General features: G+C 29.4%; 1 protein-coding gene across 5 annotated transcripts in view; it reads left to right on the top strand.

The window, feature by feature from the left end:
• Positions 1-20,621, top strand: part of LOC137617323 (glutamate-gated chloride channel-like) — a 123,848-nt gene that overhangs the window by 22,728 nt on the left and 80,499 nt on the right. For 4 of the 5 annotated variants that reach the window (XM_068347337.1, XM_068347334.1, XM_068347338.1 and 1 more), the window contains exon 2: positions 14,248-14,277. The exons of the other annotated variant lie outside the window; for it this stretch is intronic. In XM_068347337.1, the coding sequence (XP_068203438.1) occupies positions 14,248-14,277 (30 nt within the window). The remainder of the gene's footprint in view (positions 1-14,247; positions 14,278-20,621) is intronic. 5 annotated transcript variants of the gene reach the window in all.

Below are 20,621 nucleotides of genomic sequence, written 5' to 3'. Positions count from 1 at the left end.
ACATACATATCATCATCTCCTCCTACGCCTATTGACGCTAAGGGCCGTGTGTGGTCACTTGCCTTAGATAGGCAATGCGCATCACAAGGAACTGGCTATCCTTTGATGTATCTAGCCTATGAATTCTTTTAGAATTATCTGCCATATATATATATATATATATATATATATATATATATATATATGCATATATATATATATATATATATATATATATATATATATGCATATATATATACATATATATATATACATATATATATATGTATATATATGCATATATATATATATATATATATATATATATATATATACATAATCATAATCCTTTCGAAGAGAAGCTGAACTAGATTTGGTCATGTAAAAGGGATTTGCGTCGACGTAAAGTGAAAATCGGTGTCGTAAAACGAATGTAAATTATGTTAAAATGAATAGAGACCGAATTATCGTCCACAGGACATCACTGTGATGTGATGATCACTAAAACGACATTAAAGAATAAAAAGGATAAAAAATGAATAAACAAATAAATAAATAAACACCTAGACTTTTATCTTATCTTTCCCTCTGACCAAAATAAAGAAAAAAAATAGGAATTTCAACATTTTTTCTTTCAAGACCAAAGGAATTACTGTTGCATTAGTGCTGCCATTATCAGAAATAAAGGATTCTGTAAGCAACGTCTTTATTATAAAATTAAATAATCTTTACAATTTTTCCCATAATAGATAAGATTATGGCATAGACACGAGAAGGCCTCTACAATAGAGGTAGTTACCTTAATTAGTTGTAACTGAGGTAATAAGTAATAATAATAACAATATTAAAATTAAACCAAAAGTAGATAATATCCAAGAATAAATAAGTCTTACAAACAAGTTATTTGCTTACAAATAAATCTCAGAGATAAAGAAAGACACACTGAATTATTACCTATATGTTCTGTATTATACATATATATATATATATATATATATATATATATATATATATATATACATACATATACATATATATATATATATATATATATATATATATACTCTCTCTCTCTCTCTCTCTCTCTCTCTCTCTCTCTCTCTATATATATATATATATATATATATATATATATATATATATATATTTATATATATATATATATATATATATATATATATATATATATATGTATTTATATATATATATATGTATATATATACATATATGTATATATGTATATATATACATATATGTATATATGTATATACATACATATATATATATATATATATATATATATATATATATATATATGCCGGTACATACATAACTTCCATCAAAGCTACGTGAATGGAATGACAAATTCAAGTTGTAATATGTGATTTGACAGTGGACAATCAGGATATTCTACGGATTTAGTTTGGCTATGTCTTTCGTGTTAAAAACCAAAAGGGATAAATGTTTACCAATTAAAACGTTATTCCAAACCAGGGAAATAAAGGAAACGCTATGAAAACGTTTGCATATGTGGTTTAATGGCACTTTTTTTATTAGCCTCAACTTTACTCTTCGTGCGACTCTCTCTCTCTCTCTCTCTCTCTCTCTCTCTCTCTCTCTCTCTCTCTCTCTCTCTCTCTCTCTCTTGACTGGTATGTGCACCTCCGTCTGTATGTATTCCAAGACCTGCTTATGGTGTGGGGAATTTTCTGTACAAACGAATGAATATCAACCTCCCTATTACTGGCTTTGTATAATATCCCTTAATTTTCATTTACATTTAGTTCCGATTTTATTAATTTTCGCGTCTCTCGTGTGGACGTCTGCCAGCATGCTTCCTTTCCTTTTTTATTATTTTTACATTGCGAAAGAGAGCGTCTGTTCCTTTGAATCTGTCTTTTTCCAAACCTTTTTATTACATGTTCGTTGTCTTTGATTGATCCTTTCTTCCCGAAGTTACCTTATTAAATGGAATATCATTGATATGATGGAAATATATTTCAATCTCTGTAATTGAATCATAATATTTACTATGAGAAATATATTTTTTATGACTTCACGTGTCTAACGTACACGTAAAAGCTCACAGCGATAAATTAGTAAAAAGTACTGACCAGGTGAAAACATGACCTAGTAACTGGATGAATAAAAGGTATATCAACAAAATGTAACCACTATTTAGTGACCAGATGAAAATACTACAATCTGGTAACCAAATGAAAACACGGTCTAACTAGAAAAGCACTCTGAGTGTGCAGACCTCCGCCACAGCAGCTTATCTTCTAACTAGTTAGAAACAAGCTAAATGAAAACAAGTTCTACTTAGAAGATAAAAATATGATCGACCGAGTAGCTGTAAAAACTATCTCCTATTCGGATGAAAACACCATCTGCTAACTAAATAAACACAAGGTCTACTAAATAGAGGATGATAATTTTACAAACCAGATGAAAAAACTACTAACAATAAAAAAAACACGATCTACTAAAAAAAAGAAACACGGTCTGCTAACCACATGAAAAACTGATTTACTAGCCATATAAAAACGTGGTCTGTCCAGATGAAAACATAATCTAAGAAGAAAATACGATCCACTAAATAAATGAATATACGATCTACTGATGATGAAAACACAGTCCAATTATTAGATGAAAACATGGTCTGCAAGCCAGATAAAAACACGATTTCATAATTAGCTGAAAACATTGACCTATTATGATAGCACGACCTTCTAACAAGAGTGGAACATGATCCACTAGCTAGATGAAAATAAGATTTACTAACCAGATGAAAACGTAATTCACTAAACGATAAAAACATCTGCTTACACAATCCGCAAACTTTATGAAAACACAATTCTCTAAGATGAAAACGAGATCTACTAACCATTTGAAAACATGGGCTACTTAACTAACCTGATGAAATTAAGTCTTTTAAATAGATAAAAACACTAGATAAAAACCTTATCTTTAAATCAGAAGGAAAAAATTTACAGACTGGATGAAAATCTCCATCTACTGAAAAAATCTTTCAGTAACTAGATGAAAACACAAATTAATAACCAGATAAAAATATGATCTACTAGCCGTATGAAAATACAATTTACTAACCAAATGAAAACATTATCTTTTAATGAGATAAAAAAAAGACATTTTAACCAAAAGAAAAAAGTTTAACTTTTAACCACCTGTAAACATGAACATGTAACCAGATAAAAACAAATTCTTATAGCCAGGTAAAACAAGGTGTACTTATATTTTACGGAGCTTTTAACCATATTAAAAAAAAATAATCAGATAAAGACACGATCTATTAACCAGATTAAAATCAGGTTTATATGGAAAGACCTTTTAACCAGATTAGAAAACTATACTAACTAAATTATAAAACTTTTTCCCCGGTTAAAAAACATCTTTTAATTAGATTAAAAAAAATCTAACCAGATTACAAAAAATTCTAACCAGAATAAAAAAACTCTTAAACATATTAAAAAAAAATTCAACCAGATGAAGACACGATCTATTAACCAGATTAAAAAAGGTTTATATGGAAAGACCTTTTAACCATTTTAGAAAACTATACTAACTGAATTATAAAACTTTTTCCCAGATTAAAAAAACATCTTTTAATTAGATTAAAAAAAAATCTATCCATATTACAAAAAATTCTAACCATATTAAAAAACTCTTAACCATATTAAATTTTTTTTAACCAGATGAAGACACGATCTATTAACCAGATAAAAAAGATTTATATGAGAAGACCTTTTAACCAGCTGAAAAAGATTTTTTACCAAATAAAACCAAGATCTTTTAACCAAATTAAAACAATCTTCCTACCATGCGAAAGTAAAAAAAAACATCTACTAACCAGATAAAACGAGATTTTTAACCAGATGGATACAGGGTCTATTAATCATATGATAATATGACCTACTAACCATTTAAAAACATTATCTAATAACCAGATTAAATACGATCTAGCAACCGTATGAAAACACGATTAACTCACGAGATAAAAAATAAAATTAATATTCAAGTAAATTTTGGGTAACAAAAGTAAAGAGAAGCGACACCAAATCCAGATAATACATTTATATACAAACTAAATGTCTAAATAAGGCTGGAAGTGACAGGTATAATCCATATATGATATTTCACGAGATAAAAAATAAAATGAATATGTGAGTAAATTTTGGGTAACAAAAGTAAAGAGAAGCGACATCAAATCCAGATAATACATTTATGTACAAACTACTTGTCTAAATAAGGCTGGAAATGACAGGTATAATCCATATCTGATATTTCAAATTATAGCTAACATAACAAACCGAACATTTCAAACGAAATAATTATTCTAATTTCATTATTATATTTCTTACTTGAAAAAAAAATTCTGCTTGTTCGATATCCAAAAAAATGAAGGTAGCCTTTTCATTGGTTGCTTATTATTATCCTTCATTTCAATAATATTTGGCTCATCTTTATGGATTAATAAATCATATTACATCAAAACCATAATCAAAACATATTTTCGAAACGAAAAACGCCCCCGTTGAGTTAAGCATCCCACAAATCAATACAGACTTTTACTTGTTAGACTCCATGAAGGGAAAATCAAGACCAAAATAACAAATCAGTTCTATTGGCTAGTCTTTTAGATGGAAAAATGAAGACTAAAATATATAGAATTCTTCTCTAGATTGGAAGTGAACACAAAGCCGTGTTTGTTGCCCAATTACCTCCACATCGATTGAGAAAAATCTAAAAAGAAATTTCTCCTCAAGGACTATTATGTAAGACAAACAAAGACTCGAAAGTTCTTTAATGTCGTCGAACAATAATTCGGAAATCTAATTAAGGCTTTCTTAAGAGAGAGAGAGAGAGAGAGAGAGAGAGAGAGAGAGAGAGAGAGAGAGAGAGAGAGAGAGAGAGAGTATAAACTTGATAGAAATAAAATCCTTTCGAATGCTGTAATTAAGCTATATGGAAATTCGAATACCTTATTGAATTCGATAAACAATAAAGTAATTCACACTGACCATTATTGAAGAAGATAGGAATTTACATACGAGATTGATAAATTCGTTTTACTGGAACAAATGTTACCATAGATATTAAAAAAGAAATACTTGTATCTGATCATATATACAAGTGAAACCATACTATAAAATAAATAAATAATTCATATTTGTTATTATTGACGAATGTAGGAATTAGCACGATATTGAAACAGAGGATTTACTGAAATAAATGTTATCATTGTTGATGAAAAACTTGTATGTGATCATATATATAACAAGTGAAACCATACCGTCAAATAAATAAATAATTCATATTTGTCATTATTGACGAATGTAGGAATTAACACGATATTGATACAGACGATTTACTGGAGCAAATTTTATCATTGATAATGAAAAACTTGTATGTAATCATATATATAACAAGTGAAACCATACCGTCAAATAAATGAATAATTTACATTAGTCATTATTGAAGAATGTAGGAATTAACACTAAATTGATACTGTCGATTTACTGGAACAAATCTTATCAGGGTTAATAAAAAAAAAAAAACTTGTATCTGATCATACATACAAGTAAAACCATACTGTCATATATACGAGAGGGCTGAGACGGCAAGTCCTAAAGGCAAAGACGTCACGTACCGAGGGAAAGATAGAACTCAGGGATATTTCATTCCCTAAACAAGAAACACTGATATTCTGTTGATAACTCAATTAACGAACAGGCCTATCTAGATCTGCCTAAAGAAGCTGTTGCACCCACAGGGAAAAATTACATTTGAAATAAGACTCCATTAAATGACTACTATATTTAGAGCGAATGTAAAGTAATGCCATTATGTATCACATACTTGAAGGTTATAAAACACATTACAGTAGACGTCAGGGAATAATAAGAAGTGATAAAGTTCCTAAGTTGGGCATTAGATTTTAATTAAAGAGACTAAATCCCATTATCACGATTTATCACCCGGTTTTAATAAAATTTACATGTGTTATGTATATGTATAAAAGAAGGATTGATATTTACTTTTGATTTTATTGAAAAAAAAATTAAAAATTAAAAATAAAATCGATTTTATTCAATATTTCTAAAGCTATTGCAATGAAATTTATAACAAAGGAATTTTATCATTTGAGGAATATCTTACTACCAGATTATCTATAATAAAAATCTAAAATTTAAAGTATTTTTTTCTAGTTTTTTCACTTTCTAATTTTTCTAAAATAGCTTTTCCATTGATCTAAAATCTCTCGGTAAATAATTTTTTTTCTCGTTTAAACGGTATATCTAATTTTAGAATTTCCCTGCACTCAAAAGATTTGACCATTTAAAAATAGAAAAACGTGAAACGGAGAAAACAGCTTTAAAAGTAAATTTGCATTTATATCTGATTTCCCACGATTGCTCGCTCTTTAACGGAATTATAAATTATTCAAAATTTTTGCATTTTTTTCCTATTCAATGGTATACATACTTTTAAAATTCATCCAAAAAATAAGGAAATCCTCATAGATTAATTGAAAAAATCCTGAAACCGAATTTTTTTCTGAATTTCCAAGAGAGAGAGAGAGAGAGAGAGAGAGAGAGAGAGAGAGAGAGAGAGAGAGAGAGAGAGAGAGAGAGAGAGAGAAATGATGGGGGTTAAGTCGGCTTAAATCTTGTACGACCCTCAATGGAGAAAAAGTGCCGGGGGGAAAATGTAAGTGTTACTGCAGCACTTTCAATTAGGTTAACCCGACATAAAGTGTCATAACTGTCCTATGACCCCATCCCCTCCCCCTCCCTGCTCAGCCGAGTATAACGACCTTGAAAGGCAAATGGAAGAATTTGAGAGAGAGAGAGAGAGAGAGAGAGAGAGAGAGAGAGAGAGAGAGAGAGAGAGAGAGAGAGAGTAATTCTCATCTCTGCGGCACTGTTTTTCTTTTCTTTACTAGCCCCATAACATTGAATGGTGCTAGCCTAAGGAATGTTTTTGTAGTTAACACATAGACAATGTGTCCTTCAAACTTACTTGTTATTGGAATTATATATATATATATATATATATATATATATATATATATATATATATATACATATATATATACATATATATATATATATATATATATATATATATATATATATATATATATATATATATATATATATATATATATATATATATATATAACGAAATAAGTTTATATAATATAAAGAGAATGGCCACGTGCCAAAGAATCATGCAACAAATTTAAAAGTCCAGGATAAAGGAAAATTCAAATGTCTTTAACACTGTACTATAATACAGTCAAGACTTGCCAGATTACCAGAGGTGCAAGATTTTCCATACCGCCTGTCACTCTTAAATGAATAAAAAGAAAAAAAAAGACACGCTATAGATCTATCCTCCAATAGATTTATTAGATTTGAGAATGAAACCCTCAGAGGGATATTAGGAGTTAAATGCCAGGACCGGATTAGAAATGAAACTATAAGAGAGATTACTCGAGTACCATATGTGGATGAGATCATGATGAGGGGTAGATGGAGATGGTTTGGACATGCTCTTCGCACTCCCCAAGAGAGAATAGTTCACCAAACGTTTAACTGGGCTCTACAAGGCACTAGAAGAATTGCAAGACCCAGGCCTATATGGATTAGGCCTATAAAGCGCGAAGTAGATGATGATGAATGGAGAAGTATTGAATTAAAAACTCTAAGACAGAGACGGCTGTCGAAATCTGACCGAGGCCCTTTGCAACAATTGCAACAACTCTCATCTTCATGATCTGAAACTCTCAGCCTTTATAACTGCACTCGAATAGAATTTACATAAAATAATCAGTTCAATTTTCACCAGCACCGAGTGAAAGATGGTCATCAAAAAGTAGCCACCAAATAAGTGTTTTGATTTCTAAAATTTAGGAAGTGGCCAGGCGCTGGGACAAGAAAGTCCATTCTGAGCCATTCGAACCTGTACAAGCAGACTATCACATTTCCCTGTATAATTAACAGGGATTACGAAAATCAATTAATTAGACCTAATGACATATTCCATATATGTATACTGGTTTCATTACCAAAGGTCAAAGACTACTTGGTAGAAAAAGAACTGTTATAAAAAGGCATAAAATCAATAACTATGATAAAAAAAACCCACAAATTTTTGGTGTAAAAAAATTTCATAAACAGATATTCATTCGAAGATGATGTGGTAATTACAAAAAAAAAAAAAAGATAAGTAAATAAATAATCATCTTTATAATTTTCATGTGTAAAATGTTCACGTCAGACTTACTTAATTAGTAACAATTCTCTTTAATAATGAATGATTCAGTGAATTGTTCATTTATTTATAATTCATTCAAACATAGCAACAAATGTGATTTTTTCTAAAAATGAAAAATTCACAATATAATATTTTGCATTTATGTTCGTATTTAGCAAAGAACGACGATGATGATCGTGGAAAACAGAGCGAGAGCAAAATGCATAATGAGGGAACGACTTTTAAAATGCCACCTTCATATTTTTTTTTTTTTTTTTTTTTGGTCTGTTCTGTTAACTTCGAGCAATTAAAACTTTGTCTCGTAAAACCAGGAAAAACCGTAATGCCAGCCTTAATTTAACCTCTTTATATATTCATTTGTTTCAAGTAAAATTACTGGATTCCTTTAAAGGGATCAGTGAAAAATTATTTGAAAAACATTAGCAGCTTTTAATTGTCAATAAATTAGAGTCTGGTTTGGATGGAAATGATTTTATTAAGGCTTAAAAACCATGAAAATTGATCTATGAAATCCTGCTCATCGAGAAATTGAAATACTTGGAAATTCTAAAATCCCTATGCAGAGAAGCAAACTATCTGAGCATTAATTAAAGATTTCTTATCCTAAGTTAAAGCAAATTAAGTCTCTACTTGAAATCCTAAAATTGCTATATAAAGCAAACAATCTGAGCATTAATTAAAGATTTCTTATCCTAAGTTGAAGCAAATTAAGTCTCTACTTGAAATCCTAAAATCCCTACATAGAGAAGCAAGCTATCTCAGCATTAAATAAGGATTTCTTATCCCAAGTTAAAGGGAATTAAGTCTTCTTGAAATCCTAAAATTGCTATATAGAGAAGCAAACTATCTGAGCATTAATTAAAGATTTCTTATCCTAAGTTAAGGCAAAATAAGTCTCTACTTGAAATCCTAAAATTGCTATATAAAGCAAACAATCTGAGCATTAATTAAAGATTTCTTATCCTAAGTTGAAGCAAATTAAGTCTCTACTTAAAATCCTAAAATCCCTACATAGAGAAGCAAACTATCTCAGCATTAAATAAGGATTTCTTATCCCAAGTTAAAGGGAATTAAGTCTTCTTGAAATCCTAAAATTGCTATATAGAGAAGCAAACTATCTGAGCATTAATTAAAGATTTCTTATCCTAAGTTAAAGCAAATTAAGTCTCTACTTGAAATGCTAAAATCCCTATGCAGAGAAGCAATCTATCTGAGCATTAATTAAAGATTTCTTATCCTAAGTTAAAGCGAATTAAGTCTCTACTGGAAATCCTAAAATTGCTATATAGAGAAGCAAACTATCTGAACATTAATTAAAGATTTCTTATCCTAAGTTAAACCAAATTAAGCCGTAGAGCCTTTTTCTTAATCCTTAGTGTTTCTCTGTGAAGAAAATTAGATTTCATTCATACAATCTTCGTCTTTGAATAACGACTAAATGTTTTTCGTGCACCATAAAACATTGAAAGAAAATCCATCTCAAATAGTGAATAATAGATTTTTGAAATGTGTGAGATCATACAAATGGATTGATAGAATCGCCCATTATAAGAAACGAGGAATGCTTTATATTAACACCTAAAATAAGGAAAATCTATCACTTCAAAACCATTTGTGTTATGAAAATAATGGATGATTTCAAGTATAAAATGGACAAAATTAATACTTCAATTTGTTCGTAAATAAATAATAAGAGGATTCTGATTGTTATCAAATGATATCATTTAAAGCGTAATATATTGATAATGGATCCATGCGAACTCGGTGTGTAAGAAATGAAACCGAAAAGTATCTTGATATATAAATGAGAACGGATTTTAACACAGACGATTTTTTTATTGTTTAGATTCATAACAATTGATAGATAGATTCTACATAGTTATGAAATACATCCATAGAATATTGTTACTTTTTATGAAATACTTCCATAGAATATTGTTCCTTTTTACATAGTTACGAAATACTTCCAAAGAATATTGTTTCTTTTTACATAGCTACGAAATACTTCCGTAAAATATTGTTGCTTTTGACATAGTTTCGAAATACTTCCATAGAATATTGTTCCTTATTACATAGTTTCGAAATACTTCCATAAAATATAGTTCCCTTTTACATAGTCACGAAATACTTCCATAAAATATTGTTCCTTTTTACAGTTACGAAATACTTCCATAAAATATTGTTCCCTTTTACATAGTTACGAAATACTTCCATAGAACATTGTTCCTTCAGAAAAAGGATGGACGACTATTCATAGGAGCAAAATAATGAAAATGGATACCTCGTTACTGTAGAACCTAAGGGTACTATTCTCTATGGATTAAATTCCTGAAAAATGAATCTATGGAAGAGCCCTGCATCAATTGATTAAAATGGATAGGGGAAGGATTCTTTATGAAGTAGAGCCATTAAAAGGGATCCTATAGATTATCCCTACTTCATAAAAGTCTCATAATAATGTAAAAAATAAAATAAAAAATAAATTAAAAAAAATCCTCATATTTTCATACTTAATGGAAGAATTCTTTGCGGAGTAATGATTCCATATCAATATAATTTCAATTGTATAAAAAAAATAAAACCGAACGATCCTTTATTGTTCAAGATAACGTCTCCCACTTTCAGAAATGAATGGAAGCCTTCTTTAGGTTATAAAGAATGGGAATAGACCCACAACTTCTTTATTTACATATGAATGAAAGATTTTCTGATACTGAAGATTCCTGACAACTGAATTTAAATCTTCCAGATTGAATGAAAGGGTTCCTCCGAACGATAAATTGTGAAAATTTATCTACAAAGACTGAAACTTGACACTAGTCCCAAAGATTCTCACCCCTTAAAGAGATTAATGGAAGTGGTGGAAAAAAAAAAAAAAAAAAAAAAAAAAACCGAAGAATATTCACTTCTCGGGGATACGTACGAAAGGTCCTTAAGTCCTTGAACGGTCTATATGGATCTACGAATTTCCAGATTTAAAGAAACAAATGGAAGGCTATTTAAAATATAACACTTAAAATCTAATGTGTTGTTTCGTTTGAACGTGAAACCCTGAACAGGTTCGTTAAAAAGGCTCTTATTCTGAGGCATAAAATGTTAGAGATGGATCAGAAGCGATAGAGGTTTCCTCTACATAATCAGTTAGTAGGAAAACTCTTTGAATACAGGCTGAAAAATATGAATTTTTAGGGTTTTGTAAGACATAAAAAATCTTGACAATAGATAGTCAGGAAGTCTAAGAACAGAATACAAGTTTTCTTGTGAAATTAAAATCGAGAGAGTCGATCCAGTGAATCTGCTTTGAGAATCAAATCGAAATTTCTTACAGTAGTAGTAGTAGTAGTAGTAATAATAATAATAATAATAATAATAATAATAATAATAATAATATACATGTGAAATTAAAATCGAGGAATCTGTTTTGAGAATCAAATCGAATTTTTTACAATAATAATAATAATAATAATAATAATAATAATAATAATAATTTACAAGTGAAATTAAAATCGAGTGTCGATCTAGTAAAACTGCTTTGAGAATCAAATCGAAATTCCTTACAGTAGTAGTAGTAGTAGTAATAATAATGATAATAATAATAATAATAATAATAATAATAATAATAATAATAATAATAATAATAATAACAATAATAATACTGGCTATGATTTAATGGACATTCCCTCTTAAAGGTTGTTCTTCTAGATAGTTACCAGTATTAAAAAAACTAGTCTTTAATAAGGTTTGTTTTTCCATAAGAATATATAATCATACTTCTTAGAAGCAAAAGGAATTCTACCATACAAATGCAGCGCCCTCATAGAATCACCTTACGTGAAAAAAACCTATACGAAAATAAATAACTCTTCCATATACCTTTATCACTATCACCGATTCACCAAATATGAAACAAGTAGAAAAATAAAATAAGGTCATGTGAACTAATCATTAAACCATATTCATACAAATAAATTCACCGGATGTTTGCGTAGCTTTATATATTCCAAGAAATATCCTTCCACCTTCATGTTACTTTCCCCACATTCTTCCCGAGATTATATTTTATGTTGTGTATGTGAACCTTTACCTTTATTTTTCAGACTTCTCACAGACCTTGCTCTCAAAGAGAGGAGAACTGAGAATTTAGAAATCTCCACAGCAACACAGTCGCCTTACACAGTAACTTTAAGACAGCGCCTCTTCTGCCCTCACCCACACACCAGGAACACTGGGCCCTATTACAATCTATTTTGCAACATCTGCTTCAGTACTGTACTCCTATTACTCTCAAAACCACCATAAAATTACCAGGAACACTTGGCCCTATTATAATTTATTATTCAACATCTGCCTAAGTACTGTACTACTATTACTGTCAAACCCACCAAAAAATTACCAGAAACACTTAGCCCTATTATAATTTATTTTGGAACATTTCTTTAACTACTGTACTACTATTACTCTCAAACCCACCACAAAATTACTAAAAACACTTAGCCCTATTATAATTTATTTTGCAACATTTACCTAAGTACTGTACTACTATTATTATCAAACCCACCACCAAACCACCAGGAACACTTGGCCCTATTATAATTTATTTTGCAACATTTCTTTAACTACTATACTACTATTAATCTCAAACCCACCACAAAATTACCAGGAACACGTGGCCCTATTTTAATTTTTTTTCCAACATCTGCCTAAGTACTGTAAAACTACTACTCACAAACCCACCACCAAACCACCAGGAACACTTGGCCCTATTATAATTTATTTTGCAACATCTGCCTAACAACTGTACTACTATGACTCTCTACATTATGTATTTCATTCTGGTCACACTCTTTTCTCACACGGCTTCAAAACTGCCCACAGCACTGCACTTAAACTCGCCAGTGCCGCTTTTGTGTTTGAAAAAAAGCATTGACTGCATTGCAACATCTGAAGAGAAAAAAACTTAAGAAAAAAAGATTCTTTAAAAAAGCGTGATGATGACGGAAATGTAGCTATTTATGAGTATTGTGATAAGATTATATTATGTTTGTTTCTTACGTAATTGTAAACCCCATTAAATTCAAAACTTTTAATCGATTTAAAACAAAAATAATATAAAGACCATTTGTTGAAATTAGTGACGCCGTTGTCCTCTGTATATTTCATGTAATTATCAAAAGTCTTTGTATTGTCCACGCGGGCTTAAATATTTCAATACATTGCCAAGTCTATATATATATATATATATATATATATATATATATATATACATAAAATATACCTGTATATATATATACGTATATATGCATATATATATATATATATATATATATATATATATATATATATGTATGTATATATATATATATATATATATATATATATATATATATATATATATATATATATATATATATATATATATATACATATATATATATATATATGTATGTATATATATATATATATATATATATATATCTGTATATATATACATATATATATATATATATATATAGATATATATATCTGTATATATATATGTATATATGTGTATTTGTATATATATATATATATATATATATATATTTATATTGTATATATATATATATATATATATATATATATATATCACTACTAACTATGATAAGTATTGACTATCCCATAAAGCTTACACAAAACGTAGAGACGATAAATGCTATTAAAAATCTACTAACATTGAAAATTCAAACCCCGACAATTAAAAAAAAAAAAAAAACTTAAAAAACCTGATAAAAAGTTACTTTTCCGTCCGCTTACCACACGTTTTCACAGCACCCTCAGATGAGCTTCTGACATTTCATTTCTTCAACTAGCCTCTCTCTCTCTCTCTCTCTCTCTCTCTCTCTCTCTCTCTCTCTCTCTCTCTCTCACCACGCCATTAACACCACAAACCTGGCATCAAAGTAACCAGTGTTTCCCTCCCCACAGCGGCGTGACGCTAGGGATTAATAAGAGGAGGTAAGACTTATTGCTTGCCTATATCTTTAATCCTTGCTTTGTCTACATCACCGTTAATGGAGATTCTCTTAGACGGGGATCTTTGGTCAACGAATAAAAAAAACTACTAAACAGATTGAGACTTTTTCAATGCCTTGTAGCAATCAGAGCCCTCGCATGTTCAGAAGGATATTGTAGGATGGGAACGATGGATTTAGTAGAGATAGAAGGAGGAGGAGGAGGAGATGGAGTTAGTATCCATCTATATACTCCCATCCTTAATATCCTAATGTAATTGGAATCCCTCTCATTTAAATAAAAAAGGATATTGTAGGATGGGAAGGATGGATTTAGTAGAGATAGAAGGAGGAGGAGGAGGAGATGGAGTTAGTGTCCATCTATATACTCCCATCCTTAATATCCTAATGTAATTGGAATCCCTGTCTTATTCAAATTAAAAAAAAAGTAGAAGAGGAGCCAATCGCACAAAGGCCGAAGTTTCAATCTGTGACCATCCCTTGCCGTTCTTCCTGCCTGTATGCCTCTAGCTGATGCATCTCAAGTGAATAATTATATATCTATATATATACATATTTCACTGTTCAGTCTTAGTCTCGAATAGAATGAGTTTAGTGTTTTTTTTTTTTTAATATGAATTTCAAGGTTGATTTCCAATAGGCACGACGTGCGCAGACTGGGGATGGAAAGCAGTTATAAACCTTCCACGACATGCAGTTATGTTTGGGTTTGTTTATATCAACAACCAGCATTTCGCACGGTGGAATTTTATGCCTCCTTTTCTCCCCCTCCGTCAGATGTGGAAAAGGATATGAACCTTTTTTTATTTCTTTTTATCCATTCAATTATTTTGGCTGCTTTGATCAACATATTAATCGTTTGTTGTTTTCATGTCATTTTTCTCCTCTTTCTTTATCATTTATTTTCTATTTCATTGACTTGAAATTATTTAAAAGCTGAAAAAAACAAAAACTCAATTAGGTGTCTCCGCTCCCTCATTGGTAGGGCTAGAAGATAGGGCTTCCATACTTAGTATTATCGAAATATGCACAACATACATTGCAAATATGTCTGTGATATATATACAGTACATATAGATATATATATATATATATATATATATATATATATATATATATATATATATATATATGTATATGTACCCAGATATACTGTATTCGTTAGACTGATTCCAGAGGATTTGAATATACAATATATATATATATATATATATATATATATATATATATATATATATACATATATATATATATATATATATACATATATATATAGATATATATATATACATATATATATATATATATATATATATATATATATATATATTGTATGTTTATGTTTTCGTGCAGTCTTTTTCTCTAATCAGACATTAATAATCTTAGTCAATAACTCTCATCTTCCCTTAAATTTTACATAAAAACGATTTCTAAATAAAGAAATATTATTCCTTAATAAAAAAAATAATATAAATTCTCCGATTATCTTTTACACCCCAATGAAACAAGTTAATAATTAAAAATTAAAAAATCATCAATAAAAATCGTCGAATTGGTATACACGTAAGATCAACACTTGGGAATTTAACAGAAAAATTCTAGTTTTATCAATGAAGATGAGTAAATTGCCAGAATTCATCTCGTGCAAATTCATATATTTATTAGTTCACATACAAACGAGTAATGTCCAGCATGTACTAAGAGATTATTCGATAGCCATGATTGCATTACATGAGAGTAGCTGTTATGAAGCTTAGTTGACAAAATAGTATATATAGCGTAATGGTCATTTTTATTTTTTATTATGCCCGAGGGTTTGTGCCAGTTTTTTTCTAACGCTAGGTATCTATTAATCGAGATGAGGTAGCGCTAATGTGGATTCCTTTAGCAAAAAAAAAAAAAAAAAAAAAAAAAAAAAAAAAAAAAAAAAAAAAAAAAAAAAAAAAAAAAAAAAAAAAACAACTGGAAATTGCTTGCATTGAGCAGCCGGTACTGGAAATAAAATAGCTTTGCGTTGAAGTAACTGATTATGCAAAATGCTTGTGTAACGCAAAATAAAGTAGGCAAATTGGCTTTGTACATTATATATATATATAAAAAAAATCTAACCAGATTGTTTGCAGGAGATAGTGATTGTTGGAGGGTGTGAATAGTATTATGAAGAAGGTAAGTACGAATTCCTGATTACGTGAGTAGGACTTTCACACCAATATCCCTAGAAAGAGCAACCTCAGTGTTTACACAGTTTTAGATTTGACCAAATCTGGATTATCTTCCCCCAGTGTTTTTTAGAGTTACAACTTATAGAAATTAGTCTATGATTATATTACTGTAATGTTACCTCCTCTGCACTAATCCATATATTGTTTACAGGTGGTTAATGATATTAAAATGTCTATTAGCAATATCCTTGCATGATTACTATTATTATATTATTATGATTATTTATTCACCAGGACAGTTGGATGATGTCTTAATCAGGATATTTATTGTATTTAGATTAAGGATGATGATTTTTTTGTATTTATTATTATTTTTTTTTTATTTGCATGGAATCTATAGAAGTGAAATTTTCTATACTATGTTTATCATTATCCTTAGTATCAACAATAACTTTTAATTAAATACAGTTTACATTAATTTATATCTTTTTTTAATCTATATCTGAAATATAGGGTAGATTTAACAATATTTCTATGAAAATATCCTATGTAAGTATTTTCATTCATGTTTTGATACAGAAAATATGCCCCCATAACACAAAATGATATAACAGTATGTTAAGCCAAACGGGAAAAGATGCTGAGATTTTGAACCACTCTTCAAGGAATAAAAATATATAAATAAAGACTCCTGCAAAATAAAGGACAAGATCCATGGCTTCTGCAAATGCACTAAACTTCTTTTATATTCATGAAAGGATTTAAATATATTTGAAAGAACATAAATCGAAAAGAATTTTTTTTTGGAGGGGGAGTTTGTAAGAAAAGTAAAATTTTAATGACAATGATAATTCCATTCGAAAATGAGAGAATAATTTAGAAGCCTCAAATATACAGGGATTTTACCAGTTATTTTAAACAAATATATTTGAAAGAACATAAATCAGAAAATCGAAAATAATTTTTATTTTTGGGGGGTGAGGGTATGCAAGAAAAGTAAAATTTTAATGACAATGATTTTTTTATTCGAAAATGAGAGAATAATTTAGAAGCCTCAATTATATAGGGATTTTACCAAGTATTTTAAACCAATATATTTGAAAGAGCATAAATCAGAAAATAAAAAATTATTTTTTGGGGGGAGGGGGGGAGTTTGTAAGAAAAGTAAAATTTTAATGACAATGATATTACCATTGGAAAATGAGAGGATAATTTAGAAGCCTTAAATATACAGGGATTTTACCAGTTATTTTAAACAAATATATTTGAAAGAACATAAATCAGAAAATCGAAAATAATTTTTTTTAGGGGGGGAGAGTTTGTAAGAAACGTAAAATTTTAATGACAACGATAATTCTATTCGAAAATGAAAGAATAATTTAGAAGCCTCAAATATACAGGGATTTTACCAGTTATTTTAAACAAATATATTTGAAAGAACATAAATCAGAAAATCGAAAATAATTTTTATTTTTGGGGGGTGAGGGTGTGTAAGAAAAGTAAAATTTTAATGACAATGATTTTTTGTATTCGAAAATGAGAGAATAATTTAGAAGCCTCAATTATATAGGGATTTTACCAAGTATTTTAAACCAATATATTTGAAAGAGCATAAATCAGAAAATCAAAAGTTTTTTTTTGGGGGGGAGAAGTATTTTAAACCAATATATTTGAAATAGCATAAATCGGAAAATCAAAGAGATTTTTTTTTTTTGGGGGGGGGTTGTAATACACGTAAAATTTTCATGATATTTCCATTCGAAAATGAGAGAATAATTTAGAAGCATCAAATAAACAGGGATTTTACCAGTTATTTTACACAAGCTTTTGAAGCTGGGAAAAAAAATTTAATGCCAAAATTATTTAATGTAAGCATGAAGACACATGGTTAACCTTTGCCTTTAGCACGACTAAAGAAATGAATCTGAAATCCCTAAGATGAATCTTTCATGTGTTTTAGACGCCCAGGATTTTGTTCTTTATTTCGCGTCCTTCAACTGAATTTCTGTTTGGAATTTTAATAGTTCTTTCGAGGAGATGAAATTGAGTATCTATTGAAACAACGGAAATTGGAAAAACTATATTTCTATTTGCTTATTACTCTAAATATGTCGATGAAAACCTTTGTGATTTCATTCATGGTTTAAAAGGACCTCCTTTGTTTAATGTCTGCATTAAAAAGTACCTTTTGGAACATCTATACAGAATAAAAGTAATATAAGAATAGAAAGAGAAAAACTAATAGAAAAGGGACGTTAAAATCCCAGATACAAAATATTGATTTTTAGGACGAAAACTGCTATATCAATTGGAAAACAAGTGTTTTAAAAACTCAGAGCGGAAATGTATAGAAAATTGAAAAGTAAGAATTGATGAAATATCGATTTGTAGAGAACCAAACCCTTTCTCAGGAAGGTTCTACATCAGAAAACTAACTGTTTATAGAATCGAATATGAGCTGGAGTTGCAGTAGAGGCAAAATGTAGGAATGACCATAGCAAAGAGACCGTGTCTGGCAGGAAGGGCCATGTAAGCTAAAAATAACAATTATTGCACCTACTCCTTTGACTAGGAATTGGATTGTTGGAAAAAATTATATATATATACATATATATATATATATATATATATATATATATATATATATATATATATATATATATATATTATACTCCTCTTAATATTTGGATTCTCTCTACTTCGGGATCAGGGACCCATGGAGGAATCAATTCTAAGCTATTATCTTTAAGTTGATTCCCCCTTGGGTCTCTGATCCCGAGGTAGAGAGAATCCAGATATTAGGAGTATAATATATGGCTTATATGAATAAGAAAAGCGCGTCTAACTGGGCAAAATTATATATATATATATATATATATATATATATATATATATATATATATATACATACAATATATATATATATATATACACATATATATACATATATATATATATTTATATATATATATACAGTATATATATATATATAAGTATATATATACATATGCATGTGCCTGTGGCACAGGAACAAGAACATAATAGCACTCACTTCTCCACATGGTGAAATAATTAGGGTTTTTAGTCCCTACCCAGTACTGAAACACTAAGCAAGAGAGCAATTATATATCAATTGATTGCATGAAAATGGAGTTTGGTATAAATTCATTTGGAAAGGTTCTCGATAACAATTTGATATAAAGGATATCCATAGAAGTCTATTTTGAACGAGAAAATGGTAGATAAAAATAGTTTGTTCTATTCCGCGTGATATTTCAAAGTAGAAAGAGGAGTAAGTTGATAGATGTAATGGGTAGTAGAGGAATAGGTAATTGAAGCTAAAGTCAAGATAGAAAAAACAGCCACATTATTATCATTTTCATTAATTGCTAAGCTACAACCCTAGTTGGAAAAGCAGAATGCTATAAGCCCAGGGGCCCCAACAGGGAAAATAGCCCAGTGAGGAAAGTAAACAAGGAAAAATAAAATATTTTAAGAACAGTAAGAACATTAAAATATCTATATTTCCTATATAACTATAAATACGTTCACAAAACAAGAGGAAGAGAAATTAGATAGTGCCCGAGTTTTCCCTCAAGCAAGAGAACTCTAACCCAAGACAGTGGAAGACCATGATACAGAGGCTATGGCACTACCCAAGTTCTCTCCAACATAGAATTTAGTCTAAAGGATTAGAAGGGTTTAAAAAGAGCATATAAGGTGAAAATGGATGAAAGATGGGATAGGGTTAATTACCACGAGGTAAGAGTAGCATGAGAATGGTCTGAAAAATTCGGAGTTAGGGTCAATAAAAGCCACAGAAAAGATTTTGTGAGTGGAAAGAGGGATAAAAACAGCTCGAGGTGGGATGAGGAAATGAGAGGTATAATCAACAAGGGAAAAAGGGTATTATTTCAGTGCAAATTTTATGACAGAGAAGAAGCTCATTCGCTGGTATATAAGAAGATTAACAAGATAGACATAAAGAAGGGAACAAAGAACATGTGATTATAATAAAGAAAGAACATGAGAAAGAGTTCTAAGAATTTAAAGTTGCTTAATATGGTATTAAAGACAAATAAAAGTCAATGACAAATGGATCGCAGGAAAAAGATGCAAATAAAGCGATGCTGTATGAAGCGAATACAGTCCTTGTGGAGTGGGT

This window comes from Palaemon carinicauda, chromosome 23, assembly GCF_036898095.1.
Source record: "Palaemon carinicauda isolate YSFRI2023 chromosome 23, ASM3689809v2, whole genome shotgun sequence".
Lineage (NCBI taxonomy): Eukaryota > Metazoa > Arthropoda > Malacostraca > Decapoda > Palaemonidae > Palaemon > Palaemon carinicauda.
Note: the sequence above shows the minus strand (reverse complement) of the source record. Positions and strands in the feature narration are given on the sequence as shown.